At 41.9% G+C, this 21,298-nt stretch overlaps 1 protein-coding gene across 1 annotated transcript in view; it reads left to right on the forward strand.

Annotated features, from left to right (window-relative positions):
• LOC132402451 (inactive phospholipase D5-like) overlaps positions 1-18,375 on the forward strand; it is a 172,018-nt gene extending 153,643 nt beyond the window's left edge. The window contains exon 10 of the mRNA XM_059985301.1: positions 18,127-18,375. Coding sequence (XP_059841284.1) covers positions 18,127-18,353 — 227 coding nt within the window. The 3' untranslated portion in view covers positions 18,354-18,375. The remainder of the gene's footprint in view (positions 1-18,126) is intronic.
• Positions 18,376-21,298: the final 2,923 nt, after the last annotated feature.

The following is a 21,298-nucleotide window of genomic DNA, read 5'->3' on the forward strand; positions in this document are numbered from 1 at the left end:
ATTTGTTAAACATGACCTACCACACACAAGCCATGTTGACTCTCTCTAATGTCCCTGTCTATCCAAATTCTTGTAGATCCTATCTCTTAGTACTCCTTCCAATAATTTACCTACTACCGACGTCAAACTTAACAGCCTATAATCTCCTGGATTACTTTTAGAACCTTTTTTAAACAATGGAACAACATGAGCTGTCCTTCGGTCCTCTGGCACCTCACCCGTGGATACCGACATTTTAAATATATCTGCAGGGCTCCTGCAATTTCAACACTAATCTCCTTCAGGGTCTGAGGGAATACCCTGTCAGATCCTGGGGATTTATCTACTCTGGTTTGCCTCAAGGTAGCAAGCACCTCCTCCTTCAATCTGTATAGGTTCCATGACATCACTACCTGTTTGCCTTATTTCAATTGACTCCATGCTAGTTTTCTTAGTAAATACAGACACAAAAAAACCCATTTAAGATCTCCCCCATTTCTTTTGGTTCCATACATAGTCGACCACTCTGATCTTCAAGAGAACCTATTTTATCCCTTACTATCCTTTTGCTCTTAATATACCTGTCGAAGCTCTTTGGATTATCCTCCACCTTGACTGCCAAAGCAACCTCATGTCTTCTTTTAACCCTCGTGATTTCTTTCTTAAATTTTTTTTTGCACTTTTTATACTCCTCAAGCACCTTATTTGTTCCCTGTTTTCTATACATGTCATACAGAGTTCCAATATCCCTAGAGAACCAAGGTTCCTTATTCTTATTCACTTTGCATTTAACCCTGACAGGAACATACAAACTCTGCACTCTCAAAATTTCTCCTTTGAAGGCCTCCCACTTACCAATCACATCCTTGCCAGAGAACAACCTGTCCCAATCCACACTTTTTAGATCCTTTATCATTTCTTCAAATTTGGCCTTTTTCCAGTTTGGAACCTCAACCCGAGGACTAGATCTATCTTTATCCATGTTCAAGTTGAAACTAATGGTGTTGTGATCACTGGAACCAAAGTGTTCCCCTACACTCACTTCTGTCACCTGTCCTAACGCATTTCCTAATAGGAGATCTAATATTGCATGCTCTCTAGTTGGTACATCTATATATTGATTTAGAAAACTTTCCTGAACACATTTTACAAACCCACTCAACCAGATGGTCTTTCCTTGATTCTATTATGGTTATTATTCTATTATGGATTTATTGAGCTGGCCTCCAAGAAAACAAAACTCAGCATTCCATAGTGATGTATATGTACTTTGATAATAATTTTATTTTGGAATTTGAATCTATCTTGCTCCTGTACACCTCATCACCATCTGAAATTCTGCCAACAATAGTCATGCCCTTTAAGCTGTGCCTAGCCACACAATCATGGGTGTAGGGAGAGAAGAGCAGTGGGCTAAGCACGCATCCTTAAGGTGTGCCAGTGTTGATTATCAGCGAGGTGGAGATGTTATATCCCGTCCGCACAGACTGTGGTCTCCCTGTAAGGAAGTCAAGGATCCAATTGCAGAGGGAGGTACAGAGGCCCAGGGTTTTGGAACTGGTTGATTAGAACTGAGAGTATGATTGTGTTGAATGCTAAGCTGTAGTCAATAAACAGCAAATTGATGCAGCTATTACTATTGTCCTGGTGATCCAAGGCCTGGTGGAGAGCCAGTGAAATTGTATCTGCTGTTGACCTATTGTATGATAGGCAAATTGCAGTGGAACTGGGTCCTTGCTTAAGCAAGAGTTGATTCTAACCATAACCAACCTCTCAAAGCACTTCATCACAGTAGATGTGAGTGCTACTTGGGCGATAGTTGTTGAGGCAGCTCACTCTATTTTTCTTGGTCGGGTAGGGTCAGTCCTTTCAAACTGAGAGGCATTTAAATCTGCTTGTTCAGCCAGTGGATTGCTCCAGACCTTTGCCTGAGAGAGTTGTGAAGTCTGGATTATTAGGGGAATATAAAGAGGAAGCAGATATGAGAAATGTCTTTGAAAGATCTGGAAGCCGAGTGTTGTGGAGACATGGCACGGAACAGATCTAGGCCTCCACACAAAACCTATTGGTTCAACGGTTCAAAAAGGTTCAAAGGCTCATTTATTATCAAAGTAGGTAGGCAGTATGGAGGTCGTTTTCCTTTTTATCGTGGCTATCTGGAGAAGACAAATCTCAGAATTGTATACTGCATACTTCTCAGAGACCTGACACAGAACAGTTCATGAGGCCTAGAGCAAACCCTATTAAATAGCAGGGCAGGCTTGAGGGACTGATTGTCCTACTTCTGCTGTTGAATAAAGTGAAACATGAGAATAGGATTGTTGGTGCAATGTGGGGCAAATGTTTGCTTCTCGTGTTCTTAATCCTGAAGCAATTCAAAACAGTATTTACACTGCATCTGTCACAAGGCTGTCCAGTCTACCCTGACAAAAAGCATCAATTATCACCCTCCCCTTTCTCCAGCCAAGGTATTGATCGTTGCCGGTGCTAGGTTTCATGGACGCTGGCTGCTTCCCAGGACCTTCTGGTGCTGTTGATACTCGGAAGGGTTGAATAAACTGAATTATTGAACTCAGGTCGTTGGTGCTCCCTAGCTGACGATGCCAAGACCAGTAGCAGGAATCAAAATCCATTACGTGAAATGTGTTCTCACTGTTATTGTAATCTGCTGCCAAATTATTTCATATCTACTGCTAGAGCAACTCAGAAAGTGCTACAAGAACTGAGCAGGCCAGGCAGTGTCTATGGAGGGAAATGTACAGGTGTACCTAATAAAGTGGCCACTATGTGTATCGAATACATTTGTTATAAGGGTCAACATTTCAGGTTGAGACCCTTCAATAGGACGTTGTCACATTGTTAAATACACCTGATGGAAGGTCTGGATTTGAAGGTCTTAATGCAAATATCTAATCAGCCAATCGTGGCAGCAACTCAATGCATAAAAGCATGCAGACATGGTCAAGAGGTTCAGTTGTTGTTCAGAGCAAACATCAGAATGGGGAAGAAATGTGATCTAAGTGACTTTGGCCGTGGAATAATTGTTGGTGGCAGATGGAGTGATTTGAGTTTCTCGGGAACTGCAGATCTCCTGGGATTTTACGCACAACAGTCTCTAGAGTTTACAGAGAATGGAGTGGAAAAACAAAATAAAAATCCAGTGAGCAGCAGTTCTGTGGGTGAAAATGCCTTGTTAATGAAAGAGGAGAATGGCCAGAGTGATTCAAGCGGACAGGAAGGCAAGTAACCAGGCATTACAACAGTGGTGTGCAGAAGAGCATCTCTGAATGCACAACACATTGAACCTTGGAGGTAGGTGGGCTACAGCAGCAGAAGTCCATGAACATACACTCAATGTCTATACGGCAGAGGAGGTACCTAATAAAGTGGCTATTGAGTGTATATGCAGTCCATCTGATCTCCAGATTTGTTTATAAAAGCAGCACACTTGAGCTATTTACAACCTGACTCTCTGAGCTGATGGTGAAGACTAAATATTCCAGATTCTCTCTGCCAATATGTTACACCAAGTGGACAGAATATGTGACACTTCTATCCAACAGGTTTACATATAGGTGCAGAGAGAAGAGTCTCCCTTAAGGTGTAATACAGTTTCTAAGACAGATTTGAGAAACAGAATTTTGTTTTGAAATAATGAACTTTTTATTAAGATATTACAGAGGCAATACCAAGTCAAGTCAAGTCAAGCCAAGTCACTTTTATTGTCATTTTGACCGTAACTGCTGGTACAGTACATAATAAAAATTAGACAACATTTTTCAGGACCATGGTGTTACATGACACAGTACAAAAACTAGACTGAACTACATAAAAAGCAACACTTTAAGAAAGGAGAAGGCAGCAGAAATGAAATTATAGACCAACTAGCATGACTTCAGTGGCTGGCAAGATGATGAAGTCAATTGTTAAGGATGAAGTTATGGAGTACTTGGTGACACAGGACAAAATAGGACAAAGTCAGCATGGTTTCCTTAAGGGAAAACTTTACCTGATGAACCTGTTGGAATTCTTTGAAGAGATTACACCTAGGATAGATAAAGAGGATGCAGTGGATTTTGTATTATTTGGACTTTCAGAAGGCCTTTGGCAAAGTGCCACACATAAGGCTACTTACCAATTTAAGAGCCCATGGTATTACAGGAAAGTTATTAGTATGGTTAGAGCATTGGCTGATTGGTAGGAGGCAGCGAGAGGGAATACAAGGATTTTTTTCTGGTTGGCTGCCAGTGACTAGTATTGTTGGGACCACTTTTTTTATGCTGTATATCAATGATTTAGACGATGGAATAGATGGCTTTGTTGCCAAGTTTGTAGATGATACAAAGGTTGTTAGAGGGCCAGGTAGTGTTGAGAAAACAGGTAGGATGCAGAAGGACTTGGGAGTCCTTGTGCAGAACACCCTAAGGGTTAGCTTGCAGGTAGAGTCAGTGGTGAGGAAGGCAAATGCAATGTCAGCATTCATTTCAAGAGGTCCAGAATACAAGAGCAGGGATGTGATGCTGAGGCTTTATAAGGCACTGGTGAGGTCTCACCTTGAGTATTGTGAACAATTTTGGGCTTCTCATCTTAGAAAGGATGTGCTGGCATTGGAGGGGGTTCAGAGGAGGTTCACAAGGATGATTCCAGGAATGAAAGGGTTATCACATGAGGAATGTTTGATAGCTCTGGGTGTGTACTCACTAGACTTTAGAAGGATGAGAGGGGATCTCATTGAAACCTTCTGAATGTTGATGGGCCTAGATGTGGAAAGAATGTTTCCCATGGTGGGAGAGTCTAGGACAAGAGGGCTCAGCCTCAGGATAGAGGAGCATCCATTTAAAACAGAGATGTGGAGAAATTTCTTGAGCCAGAGGGTGGCAACTTTGTGGAATTTGTTATCACAGGCTGTGTGGAGGCCAGGTCATTGAGGTGTATTTAAGATACAGCATGGTATGTTTTTAATCAGAGACGGATCAAAGGTTATGGGGAGAAGGCCAGGGAGCGGGGCTGAGGAAGGAAAAAAGGATTGGCCACGATTGATTGACTGAGCAGACTCAATGGGCCAAATGGCCTAATTCTAGTCCTATGTCTTATGATCTCATGGAAACTTTTCCATACCCTGCAGCTGCGTTGGACCAGGGCCAGTTCAAAACTGCAAATTATGTACTTCAATTTTACAAAGTTAAGTTTAAAAAGATTTTATATTTCATGAAGGCCTCTGGTTTCCTCCCATTTTCCAAAGACATACTGGGTAGGTTAATTAGTCGGTGCAAATTATCCCGTGATTAGATTTGGGTTAAATCAGGTTGTCAGGGGTTGCTGGACAATGTGGCTTGAAGGGGCAGAAGTGCCTATTCCACTCTGCTTCTCTGAATAAAATAAAATAAAATAAAATAATTGCTCTGTCAACAAGCAGTTTAGGTGATTGATGAATGCCGGCTACAACCTTCAGTACTTGTTCCAGTCCGCACACTGAATCTGGCAGAGTTTGTTTTTATAGCCACCAAGCTTAAGCTGTTTGAAGGATTAAACATTTAATATGTTCGAAGAGCAAAGAGTATGCAGCCTTTAACATCATTATACATGATTAAGAATATTTCAGATTTTCCTTTACATTATAAATGTTCAGCAGGTGGGTTTCATCAAAACCTTTGTGTTCCATTTTCAAGGCTATTTAGATGCAAGAACATTCAAAACATTTCTTTTATGCTAGATTTAATTATCTTACTGTATAATGTGCTTTTTTCCTGGTCTAGATGGTGCCAAGTTGCGTTTTCCGTTGAGGTTGTGGCTCAAACTTAATTTTTTTTAAGTTTGTAGGGATGGCTTTTGGGAACAGAGAGGGAAATTAGGAGTCAGATTACAGTTTAGGGACAGAGATGTAGAAGAATTAGAGGTCAAGCCAGAGTCTAGACCCTTCCTCCACACTCGAAGGCCAGCAACATTCAGCAGTGTGCTGGAGGCAGACTTGTGGGCTGCCCCCAGCTTATCTAGTTGGTTGTTATTGAAAATGATGCATTTCACTGTCTGTGTTAATTTAGATAGAACATAGGAAAACCTACAGCATAATACAGGCCCTTCGGCCCACAAAGCTGTGCTGAACATGTCCTTACCTGAGAAATTACCCAGGGTTACCCTAGCCCTCTATTTTACAGAGCTCCATGTACCTGTCCAGGAGTATCTTAAAAGACCCTATCATATCCGCCTCCATCACCGTCGCCAGCAGCCCATTCCATACACTCACCGCTCTCTGCGTAAAAAAAATAAATGCGATAAATACATGAAAATGAATCAGAATCTGTATCCGTATTGTTGTTATTTTCAGATTTTATGGTTAGTTATCTAAATTTGGCCAAATTAAAGTCACTGTTTAGAGTGGTACGGTAAACGAACTATGGAGCCATTGCTTCATTATGCCAGGGACCGGGTTTGAATCTGTTGTGTATTTAATACAGTATTTCAGTAATATTTGAGTAATAATGTGAATATATTGTTTAATTAAGCATTCTCTGTTTGTTTCCATAATTTATTATGGGCTATTATGTAAAAGTACATGAATAGGTTACATCATTATGTCACCATGTCATAATTGCATGCCTCTCTGAAAAGCAAAACAAAACTAACAGCTTGGTGTTTGTTTTTACAAATAGTTTTCTGCTTTGTAGTTACTATACTTAATAGTGGTGATGAATAAGTTTTAAAACGAAGCCAACACGACTACCTACCTGTTGAAGCGCACCACATGGTTTCTTTAGGAAAGGAGAGAGATAGTTGAGTTCATTTAAAGAGGCAGAAGATGTTTGAAATTCATGGGATTGTGAACAGTGAGCATGAATGAGTGCACTAATTTTTTTAAAAAAGCAGGAGTTACTGGCTACATCAGAAAGATAGATGAGTTCAATTGATCAAGGGATAACTGGATGTTTTGCACTGAACGAATTGAGCAGTATTTTGAAGCAAAACGAGTTCCCATTTTGCTAAGTGCATCGAATGGAAAGCCGTACAGTTTGCTTAGAGAATTGACTACTCCAACCAAACCAGCCAAAATGAGCATTGCTGATATTGTGAAAGCAGTGCAGGAACATTTAGAACCAAAACAGTTGTTGATTGCAGAATGATTTAGTGGAATCAAAAGGAAGGGGAGTCCATTTCAGCATATGTGGCTGAATTGAAGAGATTGTCTGAACAGTGTCAGTTCAGAAATGGGCTTATTGATGCAATGAGAGATCATTTAGTTTGTGGAACCTCACAAAAGAAAAGCATTTAAAGAAAAGCTCCAAACTGGGGACCAACTATGATTTAAAAGAACATTTGAAATTGTATCAATGGAAATAACAGACAGAGACACAACTGAGTTGCAGTCAGAAATGAAAGTGAGCCTGAATAAAATTGCAGAATCGGGACGGAGGCTTGCTGGCCAAACAAACTGTATTACAAATTGTGGCAGGGACTCTCGTACACCAGGCCAGTGCAGGTTTAAAGGTGAAACTTGCAGAAAATGAAATGAAGTGAAATGAAACACATACAAAAAAGCCTGCTGGGTAGAGAAAAATAAATGGACTGCACAGGAATAGGAAAAGATAAAAAGTAAAGTTGCAGTTTCAGAAGGAGCCCTGATCTGCAGGCTGATGATGAACAATTTGATAATGATAAGTGTGACACAGGACCGGTAGCCTTGAGATTTACAATGTGAAACTTAACAAGAGACAGGCAGACACAAGGAAATCTGAAGATGCTGGAAATTCAAACAACACACACAAAATGCTGGTGGAACGCAGCAGGTCAGGCAGCATCTATAGAGAGAAGCACTGTCGACGTTTCGGGCTGAGACCCTCTGTCGGGACTAACTGAAAGGAAAGATAGTAAGAGATTTGAAAGTAGGAGGTGGAGGGGAAAATGCAAAATGATAGGAGAAGACAGGAGGGGTGGGAATATGGATTACACCAGAAGTGAACAGCAAATTAATTACAATGGAATTGGACTAACTCGGCTGTTTCAGTCATTCCACAAAATGAGTTTGAACACCATTTCAAAGATACTGCACTGAAGCCTGCAGATATCCAACTAAGAACTTGTACTGGAGAAGAGGTAACTCGTGTGGGAATGGCATTCACGTGCGTGTACAAGGCACATCAGGCTTGTATGTGGTAAAAACAGGTAGGGGGCAGCATTGTGGGGACGTGAGTACATGAGTGGCTGAGACAACTACAACTTGACTGGAAATCCATCTACTATTTACACACCACATCTCCTGCAATAGAGTCAACTGAAAACGAATGAAACAAGGTACTGGTTGATGTCACGGTTGTTCAAGGATAGTACTGGAAAACTCAAAACATATCAAGGTTAAAATAGTATTAAGTGAAAATACCACACGCAAGTCTTACAAAGCCTGTCTGGTTCCTTATACTATCTGTGATAAAGTGAATTTGATGGAGGCTGAAGGAATTCTTTTCAAGGTTGGGTAGAGCCTATAGTCAATGCCAATGATCCCAGTAGCCAAGAAGAATGGGTCTGTCAGGATCTGTGGTGATTTTAAGGTCACCATAAACACAATGCTGAAAGTAGATCAATATCCTCTGTCCAAGATAGAGGATATCCTTGTAAACCTTTCTGGAGGAAAACATTTCAGCAAAGTGGACTTTGGCTTACTAAGTGGAAGAAGAGTCCAAAGTGCTTCTTACCATAAACACTCACAAAGTGTTTTATCACAATTATAAGTTTATTTTTGGAGTTGCATCTGCATCCTGGCAGAAAGCTATGGACCAGATGCTGCAAGATTGCCCAGGCACTCCACATTATCCAGATGACATCATTGTTTCCATTGAGGAAGACAAGGAACAACTCCAAAATCCCAATACGGTGATAAAAGGATTTGAAGATTATGGGCTCAGAACACAAGTGTGAATTCTTTATATTAAGCATCACTTACTGTAGTCACCCCATTGAAGCATAAGTTTTTACACAAGTCTGCTGAGAAAATTCAAGCAATGGTGGATGCCCCAAGGCCAAAGGATGTGTCACAGTTGCTGTCTTTTTTTAGGATTTGTTAATTACTATAACAGATTCCTGCCAAACCTGGCTACTGTGCTCCACTCTTTGAACTCATTATTACAGATTGGGAAGAAATGGCAATGGACAAAGCAGTGTGAGGTGGCTTTCCAAAAGGTAAAGGGAATGGTGACGTCTGTACTCACACATTATGCATCGTACGATGCAAGTTGCCTGTGACCCCTTGTCTTATGGTACAGGGGCAGTCATGTCACATGTACTGAGTGATGGAAGTGAACACCCCATAGCTTTTGCATCAGGTGTGAAAAATTACACACAGATTGACAGAACGGCCTTGAGTCTAGTTTGGGCGTAAAATGTTTCAGCCGGTACTTGTATGGGAGAGACTTATCCTCATTACTGATTATCAACCACTCGCGTCCTTTTTTAAACCACAGGAGGGTGTTCCACTAACAGCAGCAGCATGAACGCAAAGGTGGGCTCTGTTTCTTGGAGGATATAATTACAGGATTGAATTCTAGAGGACAACTAATCTTGGAAATGCTGATGGATTGTACTTTTTACCTTTGGAAAAGGAAATAACTGAAAATTTTCCGGTGGACACTCCTCTTGATGTATTCCCCTTAATGTAAATCAAAATTCTCCTGTTATGGCAGAGATGATCCAAAGAGAAACCAGAAAGGACCCCACACTGCCTCAGGTCTACATGGCAACTCAGGAGAGCCAGGATGTGCAGCAGAAATTCCCATTCCCCCATTTTTACCAATGCCAAGATGAACCTGCCCTTGACATGCATTGTCTTATGTGGGGATTGAGAGTTGTTATGCCATCCAAACTGAGAGCTAAGGTGTTGGAGGAGCTACGTTCCTGGCCTCTAGGCTTGGCAAAAATGAAAGTGTTGGCTTGAAGCCTGGTCTGGTATCCTGGGACAGATCACCAGATCAAGCAGCTTGCCATCACAATGTGTGATTCCAACACATCCAGAAGATGCCAAGAGCAGTGATTCTCTATCCTCGGGAAAGGCCTGCATTGCCCTGGCAGAGGATTCATGTGGATTTTGCCCGACTATTCATGGGCGCAAATTTCTTGATTGTACTGGATGCAGCTGCAAGGTGGCCAGAAGTATTCCCAATAGCCTTCCATATAGCCGTGCACATCGCTGTCTACAGAGGTGATCAAAAGTGGGGACTTGGGAAGATTAAGGACAGAACTGGGCCCCCCTCTTACACAGTGGAGATTGCATCTGGTGTCATCTGGAGACAACACATCAACAAGTTGAGGAGAGCAAAGACAGTTGACAAAGAAAGGTGTCCACAGCTGTCAGAACCACTTCCTGTAGTCCCAGAATCAATTTCTACAACCACCATGGCGAAGGCCCCAGAACCTGAGATCGTTTCATAGTTACAAGTCTCTCCTACCAAACAAAGAGATCCTCTTTGTCAGGGAAGACATTAAGTTCAAGTTTAATTTACACTCAACCATACATGAAAACAGCCAAATGGAACAGTGTTACCCTGGGGCCAAAGTGCAAAACTTAATGTAGCAGCAGTCACACACTTCACATATAGCACATATAAGACAGCAAGCACATAAGTAAAAAACACACAAAACAAAATATAGTCCAAGACCCTGAATCCATGAGTGTTGCTGCAGTTGATCACAATACAGCCTGACTTCTGCTCAGCGAACACTGCCGGGGCAACATGGATTCCAGCTTGGACACTTCACCACACTGCTCCCAGCAGAGGACGCCAACTCTGTTGCCTCTCTCCTAGGAGGCTATAAAAAGGTGACATGGTGTCTCAAGGCCTAGTCCACACTAAAACCAAGGCCATGCAGCTCTTCTGTTGTCCGCCCCTGCCATCTGCTGCTAAATCAGTGAACCAGACTTGCAGAATTCCACACAAACAATGTCTAAGAGGGTCCTGAGATCACAAGGAAAGTGACTAAGATGATCACTCGCTGTTAGACTGCACACTTCCCTCACACACCGACTCCTCTGTCGCCTTGTCCAATCCGCACAAGGTCCAGCTCCTTCAGTTTCTCTGCCAATGAGCAATTTGCTAATGGGGTGGACTTGAAGTTCTTAATGTCCAGGAGTGTCTTGCAATGGTAAAAAAATACATTTTAAAAGGACATTAACACCTTTGATTGACTCCATAAAAGGCCCTGCGATCAAACGCACCGCCATCTTACCAGAAGTAACTTTTATCGCACAAGACTAAGAAATCCTCCACAACAATTAAATCTTTAGGCCAGAATGGGACAGTTTAAAGTTTACTATACTGTGGAAGTCTGTGTGGTAGTTGTATTATCTAGTATACTGTGTAGGAAGTTGAGATGCATTCTACATTGAGTTGGAGTTTATAGCCAAGCAGGGAGGAGTGTTGTGTGTTTAATATTTCAATAATATTTGAGTAATATTGTAAATATATTGTTTGATTATGCATTTTCTGTTGTTTACATAATTCATTATGGTTTATATGTAGAAGTACGTGAATGGCGTACGTTATCATGCCACCGTATCATATTTGCGTGCCCTCCTAAAAAGTTGAAACAAAACTAAGACATGTTATCCCTGGCTCCATGTTTTTCTTTCAGATAGCTTTATGTTTTGGAGTTACAAAAACTTAACAGAATCCAGGCCTCAAGTGTTCTCTATATGGAGATTGTGCACTCTCCTTATGACTCTGTGGGTCTTCACTGGCTGTTAGGTTAAATGGCCACTATAAATCGACTCTAATATGTAGTGCTGTTATGAAAGTCTGGGGAAGATGATCAGAGCATGGGGAAAATTTAAAAAAATAAAGATTGGATTAATGTAGGATTTGTGTAACTGATGGATAGCACAGACTCAGTGGGCTGAAGGGCCTTTTTATGTGCCAAAAGGGTGTCAAAGGTTATGGGGAGAAGACAGGAAAATGAGTATGAGAGGATAATATCTCAGCCATGATGAAATGGCAGAGCAGACTCAATGGGCCAAATGGCTTAATTCTTCTCCTTTGTCTTAAGGTCTTATGGTACCTCCTTATGATTTGATCATTAGAGAATTCATTGCTGCAATAATTCACTAACATTCTACAAATTACTAAGTAGAGTTATAATCTATAGCACTCTTAGTCATTTAGACAGGAATTGGCATTAATCCCATTGAAATTCTGATCCAACATTTGTAAGAATCTTGAGCCCCATATACTCAGATTCCCAAACATAATGCTGCTTTATGCTCTGCAGAATTTCTATTACTAGCAGAATTGCTCTGCTAATAATGTAATCCCAACAACATGAGGTGATGCATGAAGTCAGTTAGGGGCTAGGATATTTGAAGGTTGAGTCAATGGTAAGGAAGGAAAAAGCAGTGTTAGCATTCATTTTGAACAAAATATAAAAGAAAGGATGTAATGCTGAGGCATTATAAGGCATTGGTCAGACTGCACCTGGAGTATTGTGAGAGTTTTGAGCCCCATATATAAGAAAGGATGTACTGGCATTGGAAAGGTCCAGTGAAGGTTCACAAGAATGATTCCAGAAATGAAAGGGTTAACATGTAAGGAGTATATGATGGCGCCAGGCCTGTACTCGCTAGAGTTTTAGAAGAGATGGGGGGGGGGGGGGAATATCACATTATCACATTAAAAGCTATTGAGTAATGATAGGTTTGGATAGAGTGGATGTGGAGAGGATGTTTCCTATAGTGGGGAAGTCTAGGACAAGAGGGCAGAGCTTTAGAACAGAAGGTGGTCCCTTTAGAACAGAAGTGAGGAGGAATTTCTTTCCCCGGAGGCTGGAGAAGCTGTGGAATTCATTGCCACAGATGGCTATGGAAATCAAGTCATTGGGTATATTTAAAGTGGACGTTGATAGGTTCATGATTTGTCATGACGTTGAAGGTTATGGGCAGAAGGCAGGAGAGTGGGGTTGGGAGGCATAACAAATCAGCCATGATGGAATATCAGAGATGGCTCAATAGGCCAAATGATCTAGCTCTGCTCTTGCTGGTTAGGATTCGAATTCATAAATTCCTTGTAACTGGCAGCCTTAGAAGGCACAACAGTAAAGGAGGCCGATGTCAGGCTTGTCTCCATAGGCCATGACACAGAAATTCGAGATATTATGTTACAACTTTACAAAACACTGGTTAGACTTCACTTGGGGTATTGTGTGCAGTCCTGATCGTCACATTACAGAAAGGACGTTATAGCACAGGAGAGAGCGCAGAGGAGATTCACTTGGGACATTACATGGATTGGTGGACTTCAGGTATGGAGAGAGACTAGATAAGATGAAAAGCACAAGAGACTCTGCAGATCTGGAAATCCAGAGCAACAGACATGGGCACCACAGTAGCGTAGCAGTTAGAGTGACGCTGTCACAGCTCGGGCATTTTGGAGTTTGGAGTTCAATTCCAGAGCTGTCTATAAGGAGTCTCTGTACTTCCTCCCCATTTGTTTTACCCGGGTGTTCCGGTTCCCTCCCGCAATCCAAAGATGTATCGGGTAGGTTAATGCGTCATTGTCAATTCCCCTGCGGTTAGGTTAGGGTTTATCGGGGTAGTAGGGTTGCTGGGGCAGTGTGAATAGTCTACTCTGCGCTGTATTTCTAAATAAAAATAAGTAAAGTGCTGGGGGAACACAGCTAGTCAGGCAGCATCTACGAAAATGAATACACCGTCGATGTTTTGGGCTGGGATCCTTCTTCAGGACTGGGAAGTAAGGAAGTAGGTGGCTGTTTATTCATTTCCATTGGATAAGACGAATTTGATTTCCCTGAAGCAAAACTGGCTGAGGTGTGACCTGACAGTATATCAAATTCAAAAAAAAGCATAGGTAGGTTGGACGGTCAGAACTTTCACCCCCTTGAAGAGGTGTTACAGACAAGGGGTTTAGGTCAGAGGAAGGTGTCTTAAGGGGCATTTAAGAGCAAGATTTTCACCCAGAGAGCAGTTGATATCTGAAACTCACCGCTGGGGGGAATGGATTCAGATATAATGACTCCATTTAGGAGACATTTAGGCACTTACATTGGCAAGGCTTGGAAGGTTACAGACCTAATGAAGACAAATAGGATGAGTGGTAATGGCCAAAAAAGATCAGCAAATATGTGATGGTATAAAGAGCCCAGTTTCTGTGCTGTAACTAATTTGCATTCATTCTTATTATCTGGTACTAATGATGGTATATAAATCTTTTTTTACACTCCCAGTGAGCAGAGCTGAATTAAACAAACTGGTTCCATTTGAGTCCAATATACAAAATTCCTCTGTGAAGTACGGTGGCATGGTGGCTGGTTTGATGCTGTCACAGCTCGGGCGTTCCCGAGTTTGCTATCCAATTCCAGCGCCGTTCTGTGAAGAGTCTCTGTATGCCCAATCCATGGAATGTGTGGGTTTCCTCCGGGTGCTCCAGTTTCCTCCCACAGTCCAAAGACCACGCTGCGTAGGTCATTGTCAAATCCCCTGCGGTTAGATTAGGGTTAATCAGGGTTGTGGGGTGGCATGGCTCCAAGGGCCAGGAGGGCCTCCTCGCACTGTATCACTAAATAAATCTATACAATTGGCATTATGCTTCAAAGAACCAGAAACTAGGGTGTTTCCTTCGCTGGGATCTGGGAGGGCTCAGGTGGTTGGTTACTGCTATGGTGGAAATATACTCCTAATGTTCTGATTAGGATGTGGAGAGAGGATGATTATCTTGCCCAATCCAAAAAAATGATGGCTTAGACGTAAAAAAAAAGTCACATACCTTTCACAATCCCATACTGCAAGATTACCTCTCATAGCAAAACTACCACTGACAATGTGTCCTTGACACCTTCCTGGGGTCTTTTGGTTCATGACCCTGACCTGGTGCCAATCGTGGGACCCATGTTGTATCCTGGTTTCCTCTAGAGCAGGGGTTCACGGACCCCCTGCTTAATGGCATTGGTCCGTGGCATAAAGAAGGTTGGGAACCCCTGCTGTATAGACAGAGCAGAGTCTGTAGCAGTTGTGTCGTTGAAGACTTTTCCCTCTGGCTCCATCTTCCCTGCTGCCATGGACACTGAAGAGAGAGAGAAGCATTTTCTGAATGTCAGAGTCAAAAACGACATGTGCAAGGGATATGGCTGGTACCCTGTCATACCCTCAGCTTTAATTTCCTGCTTTAGTCGGGAGAAGCAGTATCTTCAATCCAGACTTGCACCCAAGATCCAGGCCTTCAATTGTCTGAATGGCATTTAATAAAACATGATGTAGCCTTGATGTTTGTACAGAGGAGGTGAAAACACTGAGAACAATTGTTCTTTCTCTTGTCTTTCTCTGCAGTGAAGTTGATTACAGTTTATTCATTCAGCTTTCGGTTCACTGATATCACTGGTCAACAAAGATTTTGCTTCTTAAATACTTTTGCATGGATCTTATGGATTTCTGGCTGCTGATCATGAAAATCACCATGAAATTTCCCCATCATGTGCCATTTTTTTTAAAAAAAATCACCTATAATTGTTATTTCAATTAACCGTTCAAGTCAGAATAACTGATGCCAAGATTAAGAAGGTTATTTTTGTTGGTCCACATATCAAACGTTGATGACAGGCAATTCAAAGAACTTCTAGTGGGACCGGAGAAAATTGCATGGAAAGCACTGAAGGGTGTTGTTGAAAATATTCTTGGCAACTACAGAGCACCAAACTACATGCAGCAAGTTGACAATAAGCAAACAGAACCATGAAGTGCAACATGTCACCAAAGATTCATTTTCTACATTCCCATTTAGACAGTTTCCCTGCAAATCTCGGCACTGTCAGTGACGAGCATGGTGGAAGGTTTCACCAGGACATTGCAGTCATGGAGAAATGGTATCAGGGCAACTGGAATCCATCAACACTGTCTGATTATTGTTGGACACTTAAGCGAAAAGCAGCAGACACTGAGTACAAATGAAAATCATCAACAAAATATATTTAGCTTAGTTGAACTAGTGCTAAACATTAGCACTATTATGTAATTAAACATCTTATGTTCAATAAAAGTTAATTTCTTGCTTCTCCAAATTCCCACGCGATACTTGCATCATACACTGGGATGCTCTCTACAGTTCCCTGTACTTGAGGACTGAAATTGCTAGCAACCTTGCCCTTGTTGATCACCATGCATCTGGACTTCCTGGCCTTGAAAGTCATCCTAGCCCAGGTGGCGACGTTGTCCAGGGTTTGCAATACCCATCTTGCTTGGACATAGTTGCTGTGATGTCATCCATGAACAACTGTCCTGCAGGTTGTCGAACGCTGGGCTCCAACACCGGCCTTGGGTTACGTCTGCTGCTGCAGATATGAGGAGGTTCATACCCATGCCAAGCAAGATGGGGGAGATGGGACAGCCGGTTGGAAACCTCTTTTGGAGGTATTCCCACCTGGTTATAAAGTGGGCTGAAGTGAAGCGTAGCTTGATCCCTCCTAGGCAGCCGGTGATCATGTCTTATGTTACTGGCGGGACAAGGTAGTGGTCTAGGTCAACCTAGAAGAGGACTTGTAGAATTGATCTGTCGGCATTGGCTAGGTCTAACGAGACAACTGTTAGGTCACCTTTCTTCTGCCTGGCCTTGTGGATCAATTGGCTGATTATAGAGGTGTGTTCCAAATTCTCATGTGATAAGTAGTCTGAAATTATATTTGTGTTCAACTTCAAGCTGTCTGTCATAAACAAAAAAAATTATGAAGAAGGAACACTTAGCAAAAATTTGTTGTCCATGAAACACAGGCTGCACTTTATACATTGGAATCTAAGCGTCTTTAGTTAGTGATCAGTAAACTGAAGACTTATACTGAATTTGTCTGTCAAAGTCACGTTACCGACAATTATTTACTATTGAACAAAAGCACTGTTAAATAACTGGAGTTAACCCTTCAGATTCACACAGGTGATGCCACAATTAGAAGTAGAGGTCATGGGTTAAGGGTAAAAGGCAAAATGTTTAAGGGGAATACGAGGGGGAATTTCTTCTCTCAAAAAATGGTGAGATTGTAGAATAAGCTGCCAGCAGAAGTGGTGGATGTGGGTTCAGTTTCAACATTTAAGAGAAATTTGGATGGATTCATGGATGGGAGAGATATGGAGGGCTATGGTCCAGGTGCAAGTCGATGAGAAGAGGCAGAATGATTGTTTGGCACAGGTTAGCTGAGGCAAACGGCCTGTTTCTCTGCCTTAGTACTGTAAGACCAGTAAAAATGATCAAGTATGATAGGCTTTCAGATATAAAGCAAACACTTAACGGCATAAGAACCCACAAAATATATTTAGCTGTGACTCCTGGCAGAGTTTATAAATTCAGCAGAGCAGTGAATGCAGTGGTGTGTGTGGCAAGTGGATATTCAGCTTTGACATCATATTCTGTAGTAACTTAATGCATTTCATGTTGGGTGGCATCCTATTGCCAATTGTTTTGATTTGTACCACTGGAAAATGTGTCACATACAAAGCAATGTTATTACTTACAACTGCATGGTGTTAGGATGAAAGTATGGCACAGTCATACAGGAGCATTTGATGTCCCTGGGCCTGTGCTCTGTGGAACCACCTCCTCAAGAGCAACTAGGGGTGGGCAATAAATGCCTGCTTAGCTGGTGATGCCCACGTCCCATAAATGAATAAAAAAACTTAGAAGAATGAAGAGAGGTCTCAATGAAACCTATTGAATGTTGAAAGGCCTAGATGGAGAGGATGTTGCCTATAGTGGGAGATAAGGTGGAATGACTTTGGTCAGAGGGTGGTTAATCTGTGGAATTCGTTGCCAAAGACATCTGGGGAGGCCAAGCCATTGGGTATACTTAAAGCTGAGGTTGATAGGTTCTTGATTAGTTGAGGTGTCACAGATTACGAGAGGAATGCAGGAGAATGGGGTTGAGAAGGATAATAAATCAGACATGATGAAATGGTGGAGTAGAGTCGAAGGGCTTAATGGCCTAATTCTGCTCCTACATCTTATGATTTTATGATCCTTTGGGTCTTTGACAATGTTTTGATATAGTTATTAATTGTGAAACACTTGATTGAAGAGTGGATTATTAAGTGAGTATTTTGATTGACGGATGATCTAATAACTGGGCTGTGGATTGGTAAATAGGATCATTAACCAAGGCTTCTCTTGTACTGCTTTACAGGTACATCTGACTGGGTTGGGAATGACTATATGAAAAATACAGGGGTGAGCCTGGTCATTGAACACAAACGGAGCAGATGGCTAAAGGACCCAACATCAGTTCACGAGGAACTTCAAGCACTGTTTGAAAGAGACTGGAATTCCAAATATGCCCAACGTTTGGAAATAAATACCTTTCTAGAATGCCTGAACCTAAAAAAAATATCAACACAAAACATCTTAATTTAGCCTGGAGGACTAATAGCCAGTTTATTTGAGGAAGAGACAGTGGAGTGTAAGGCACACAGGAGGTAAAAAGGGGGAAGATAGAATCCAGGAGCTTGAGAATTGGGTAAGGAGAAACAGTTTATCAAATCTTCTTCCAAATTGACTGGACTTTATTAAACTCCAATAATCTGGCATTTTGCCGTTTCTGGACTGGCGGATTTTATGAACTGTTGGATACAGTTAATACACCAACACATTTCATTCATTGTTTTTAGACATTACACAGTATTATAATGAATTTTCCGGTAAGCATGGGAAGTTTAAAGGGAAATCAGAAACCTGAGCGAGGAAACATCACCCTCTGGGATGATACTGAACCATTGGGGTTTCTGTATAGTGAGATAGTGGATCATCAGAACTTTAATGTAATAATGTAAAAGTAGACTTCCAGTGGTCTGGATAACCTCTCTATGTGACCAGAGAGGAATGACTTAGTTACGTGGGTTTAATATAAGTTAACTGAGTTGAAATCTTATTGAACAATTGACATGAGGCATTCACTCTTGGGCCAAATGGCCTAATTCTGCTCCTATGTCTAATGGCATTCCTACATTTATAACTGGGCATCCTGTTTTCATCAGATTTATGTCCATGTAATTAACACTACACAGCACAATGACAACTCAAACAGAGCCAAACTGAAGCTTTCTGGATATAATCATTTGTGAATAGACACTCCATCTTTACAGATGTCGCCATCTTTTTATTCCTCTCTCTGTATGTGATGTAGTACTCATAGCTAATTCTCCTATACTGGGCTGGCTGCTAAATAGGATAATGCTCCAGTTATTATTCATTGCACAGAGTAGTACCTCCAGTTATACCCCAAGTAGAAAAAAGCTCTCTAATAAATACCTGCTAAATAAAATAGCAGTCCTATTATCAATTGCTTGTAGAACACAACGTCAAACCGTTTTCCAACTTTTTTCCTTCACTTGTTTTATGGCATTCAATTTTGGTCAACCTGCCATAGAGAGGGCACAGAAGGGCTAACACGAGATGGCACAGTTTTAAGGTGCTTGAAAGCAGGTACAGAGGAGATGTCAGGGGTAAGTTTTTTACACAGAGTGGTGAGTGCGTGGAATGGGGTGACGATGGTGAAGATGGATACAATAGGGTCTTTTAAGAGACTCCTGGATAGGTACATGGAGCTTAGAACAATAGAGGGCAATTTCTAAAGTAAGTGCATATTCAGCACAGCTTTGTGGGCCAAAGGGCCTGTATTGTGCTGTAGGTTTTCAATGTTTCTATGCTTCTAAGGGGCTTCCTGGGATACTGCCTAGATGAGAGGGCATGGCCTATGAGGAGAGCTTAGACAAACTTGGGTTGTTTACTCTGGAGCATTGGAGACTGAGGTGAGACTGGCATGAAGTTCATGAGATTATAAAAATATGGATGGAGTAGAGAGCCAGTACCTTCTCCCAGGGGTCAAAATATCTCATTCTGGAGGGCTTGCTTTTAAGATGAAAGATCAAAGGAGATGTGTAGGGCAAGTTTTTTTTTACACAGAATGAGGAGGATGTCTGGCCTGAGCTGCCAGGGTGGAGTTGGAGGCAAATACTATTAGAACATTTAAAAGGCTCTTAGATAGACAGGGAATGGAAGGCTATGAGCATTAAGTAGGCAAAAAGGATTAGTTTGGTTAGGCATTTAATCACTGTAGTTAGTTCAGCACAACTATGGTGTGTTGGCCTTCATCAGCCGTAAAATTGAGTTCAAGAGCCATGAGGTAATATTACAGTTATATAAGACCTTAGCTAGACCCCACCTGAAGTACTGTGTTCAGTTCTGGTCACCTCACTACAGGAAGGTTGTGGATACTATAGAGAGAGTCCAGAGGAGATTTACAAGGATGTTGCCTGGATTGGAGAGTGTGCTTTATGAGAATAGGTTGAGTGAACTCGGCCTTTTTTCCTTGGAGCAACGGGGATGAGAGGTGACCTGATAGAGGTGTATAAGATGATGAGAGGCATTGATCCTGTGGATAGTCAGAGGCTTTTTCCCAGGGCTGAAATGGCTAACTCAAAGGGGCTTAGTTTTAAGGTGCTTGGCAGTAGGTACAGGGGGATGTAAGGGGTAAGTTTTTAACACAGTGAGTGGTGGGTGTGTGGAACGCACTGCCAGCGACAGTGGTAGAGGCAGATACAACAGGGTCTTTTAAGAGAATCTTAGATAGGTACATAGAGTTTAGAAAAATAGAGGGCTATGTGGTAGGGAAATTCTAGGCAGTTTCTAGAGTAGGTTACATGGTCGGCATAGCACTGTGGGCTGAAGGGTCAGTAATGCGCTGTAGATTTCTGTGTTTTAACATCGTGAGCCAGACAGCCTGTCCTGTGCTGTACTATTCTATGGTCAATATTTTTGATCGGATTGGATTATCAGGAACATCATCAGTATTGTAGCTAGCATAGGAGGTCAAAGCTCCACCCAAATGCAAGGAACTTATTTGTCCATTTTATTAAGGCACCATTAAGATATGAAGGTATTTCTGAAGCTAGTGCACTCCTCACGTCAGAGGGACTATCTCCAGGTGTTTGGGCCATGAGCTACCCACAGATCCCATTCCCACCCCAGCACTGTTTACAGCAGAAATGACTCACTGCTCCCACTTCTCCCTTGCACTTCAGTAAAACCAAGCAGTGTCTGTCCGACAGTGTTATCAGAATAAGTTGGAAGTAGCAGCCAGGCAGTACAACACAGTTGAAACTGGACCTCGCTGTGTAGGGTCTCCTCCCAAGTCGTATAATGGTGAATTCTGAGTTCACGATCAATAGATATTGTGCCGTAAGTTTCTTATGAATATCTTGGAGAAACTGACTGCACCTTCGATGCCTCCAGTTCACCCATTTCCAGGTACAAACACAGGAAGACCCCATGCACGTACTATTAGTGATTAAGGAGGCCAA

The sequence above is a fragment of the Hypanus sabinus genome, chromosome 12, assembly GCF_030144855.1.
Source record: "Hypanus sabinus isolate sHypSab1 chromosome 12, sHypSab1.hap1, whole genome shotgun sequence".
Lineage (NCBI taxonomy): Eukaryota > Metazoa > Chordata > Chondrichthyes > Myliobatiformes > Dasyatidae > Hypanus > Hypanus sabinus.